General features: G+C 40.1%; 1 protein-coding gene across 2 annotated transcripts in view; it reads left to right on the top strand.

Annotated features, from left to right (window-relative positions):
* Positions 1 to 1,743, top strand: part of si:ch211-1i11.3 (mitogen-activated protein kinase kinase kinase 5) — an 18,658-nt gene that overhangs the window by 9,841 nt on the left and 7,074 nt on the right. For both annotated transcript variants that reach the window (XR_004332261.1, XM_032517416.1), the window contains exons 16-18: positions 693 to 829; positions 945 to 1,050; positions 1,180 to 1,337. Coding sequence is in view for 1 of the 2 variants with exons in the window: in XM_032517416.1 (XP_032373307.1) it covers positions 693 to 829; positions 945 to 1,050; positions 1,180 to 1,337 (401 nt within the window). In the remaining variant the exon portion in view is untranslated. The remainder of the gene's footprint in view (positions 1 to 692; positions 830 to 944; positions 1,051 to 1,179; positions 1,338 to 1,743) is intronic.

Below are 1,743 nucleotides of genomic sequence, written 5' to 3'. Positions count from 1 at the left end.
CCCTGTACCTCTTTCCTGAGTTCAACAACTCAAACTGGGAAAACAAAACATGACAGTTATCAGACAGAATAATACATCATTGCTGCACTGATTGGAATCTACAAACAAAAATACTTATGCATTGGCATATTAGTGTTAACAGATGTTCCTGAAACTTTTACTGGAATGAAAATAGACTTACAAAGAAGTGATGCCATGGGTCCTTGGAAGTGCCAATATAAGGAAGGCATGCTCCTGCTTTCAACGCTGCATTTTTCTAGTTACTGTGTGATGCCTTTACTAAGCATCAAGGAAGTGAGAGTCTGTCTTGTGATCAGATTTCACAGTGGAAGTGTGGTTGTGTAACATACTGGAGGCCAGTTTTACAGTTTCAAGAAAGTGGGTGGGTCCAACATCCTGCTCATCGAAGAAAAATCTCTGTGGACAATGGCGTTGTTGTTGGAAAAACATCTGAAGCTCTGGGAACAATTCCAATTCATAGCTTGGTTTAATATTGCCACATGTAGCGAAGAAATACAGAAAATTATATTTTCCAATGTGACACAAACAGTAGAAATTATGTTTTGTTCTCATCTCTGCCTTCATGGACATGTGAGAAATAAGATTTTCACAGCAGGACTCTGATCTTAAAAATGAGAATTTGAAGTGAAAAATGAAATCTGCTCATATCATTTGACATGTACTGCTTGCAGGAAGTTTATCATCTCTCCTGCGCTCCAAATGGGGTCCCCTGAAAGACAACGAAGCCACCATTATCTTCTACACCAAGCAGATCCTCGAGGGGCTCAACTACCTTCATGACAATCAGATAGTCCACAGAGACATTAAGGTGAGCGGAGCACCCTGGGAATCTGTCGGTAAATGGCAAATAATGATCCTACTTTCTAGGACAGTTTGTTGTGTTTGTGAAACATCTCACTGTGGATCATTTATCTTTACTGCAGGGTGACAATGTATTGGTTAACACCTATAGTGGAGTGTTGAAGATCTCTGACTTTGGAACCTCCAAACGATTGGCAGGGATCAACCCCTGCACTGAGACCTTCACTGGTTAGATGCTGTGTATTTTCAAACCTTTTATGACTGTCTTGTTTCACACACTTTGATATATTTACAGATTTAACTCAATTCTAAGGATATATTGTTAACTGATTTTACTCTTATGATTATTTTCGATAGGAACTCTTCAGTACATGGCCCCAGAGATTATCGACCAAGGGCCCCGGGGTTATGGGAAACCGGCTGATATCTGGTCCCTCGGGTGCACTATTATAGAAATGGCAACTGGCAAACCACCATTCCATGAGCTGGGAAGTCCTCAGGCAGCCATGTTCAAGGTAAATAAGGGGTTAGTTGAATTTTACGTTGATGTTAATACATGCAGATTGTGGGGTTTTTGTTTAAAAAAAAAAGAAAAAGTTCTACAGTATAGTCTGGCTTTGAGTAAAGATCATAAAAGTCACGCTTCATGAGTTTAGACTGAAATATCTTAAAGAGGCCGTACTCAGCAGCAAGGGGGAGCCAGACTGGTAACTTTTCATCTATTGCAATCAAGTCCAAATTTGAAATGGTCAAAAATTTTGAAAGCATCACCATCAACTGTGTTCAGTGCTAACTGGCATATGTAAGCATGCTATCACGTGGAACTAAGAAGGTGACCAAGTTAAACATTAGCATGTTAGCATTGTTAGTGTGACCATGTTATAGCATGGTGATGTTAGCTTTTTTTTTGGGGGGGGGGGG

The sequence above is a fragment of the Etheostoma spectabile genome, chromosome 6 (assembly GCF_008692095.1).
Source record: "Etheostoma spectabile isolate EspeVRDwgs_2016 chromosome 6, UIUC_Espe_1.0, whole genome shotgun sequence".
Lineage (NCBI taxonomy): Eukaryota > Metazoa > Chordata > Actinopteri > Perciformes > Percidae > Etheostoma > Etheostoma spectabile.
This window is presented reverse-complemented; position numbering and strand designations above follow the sequence as displayed.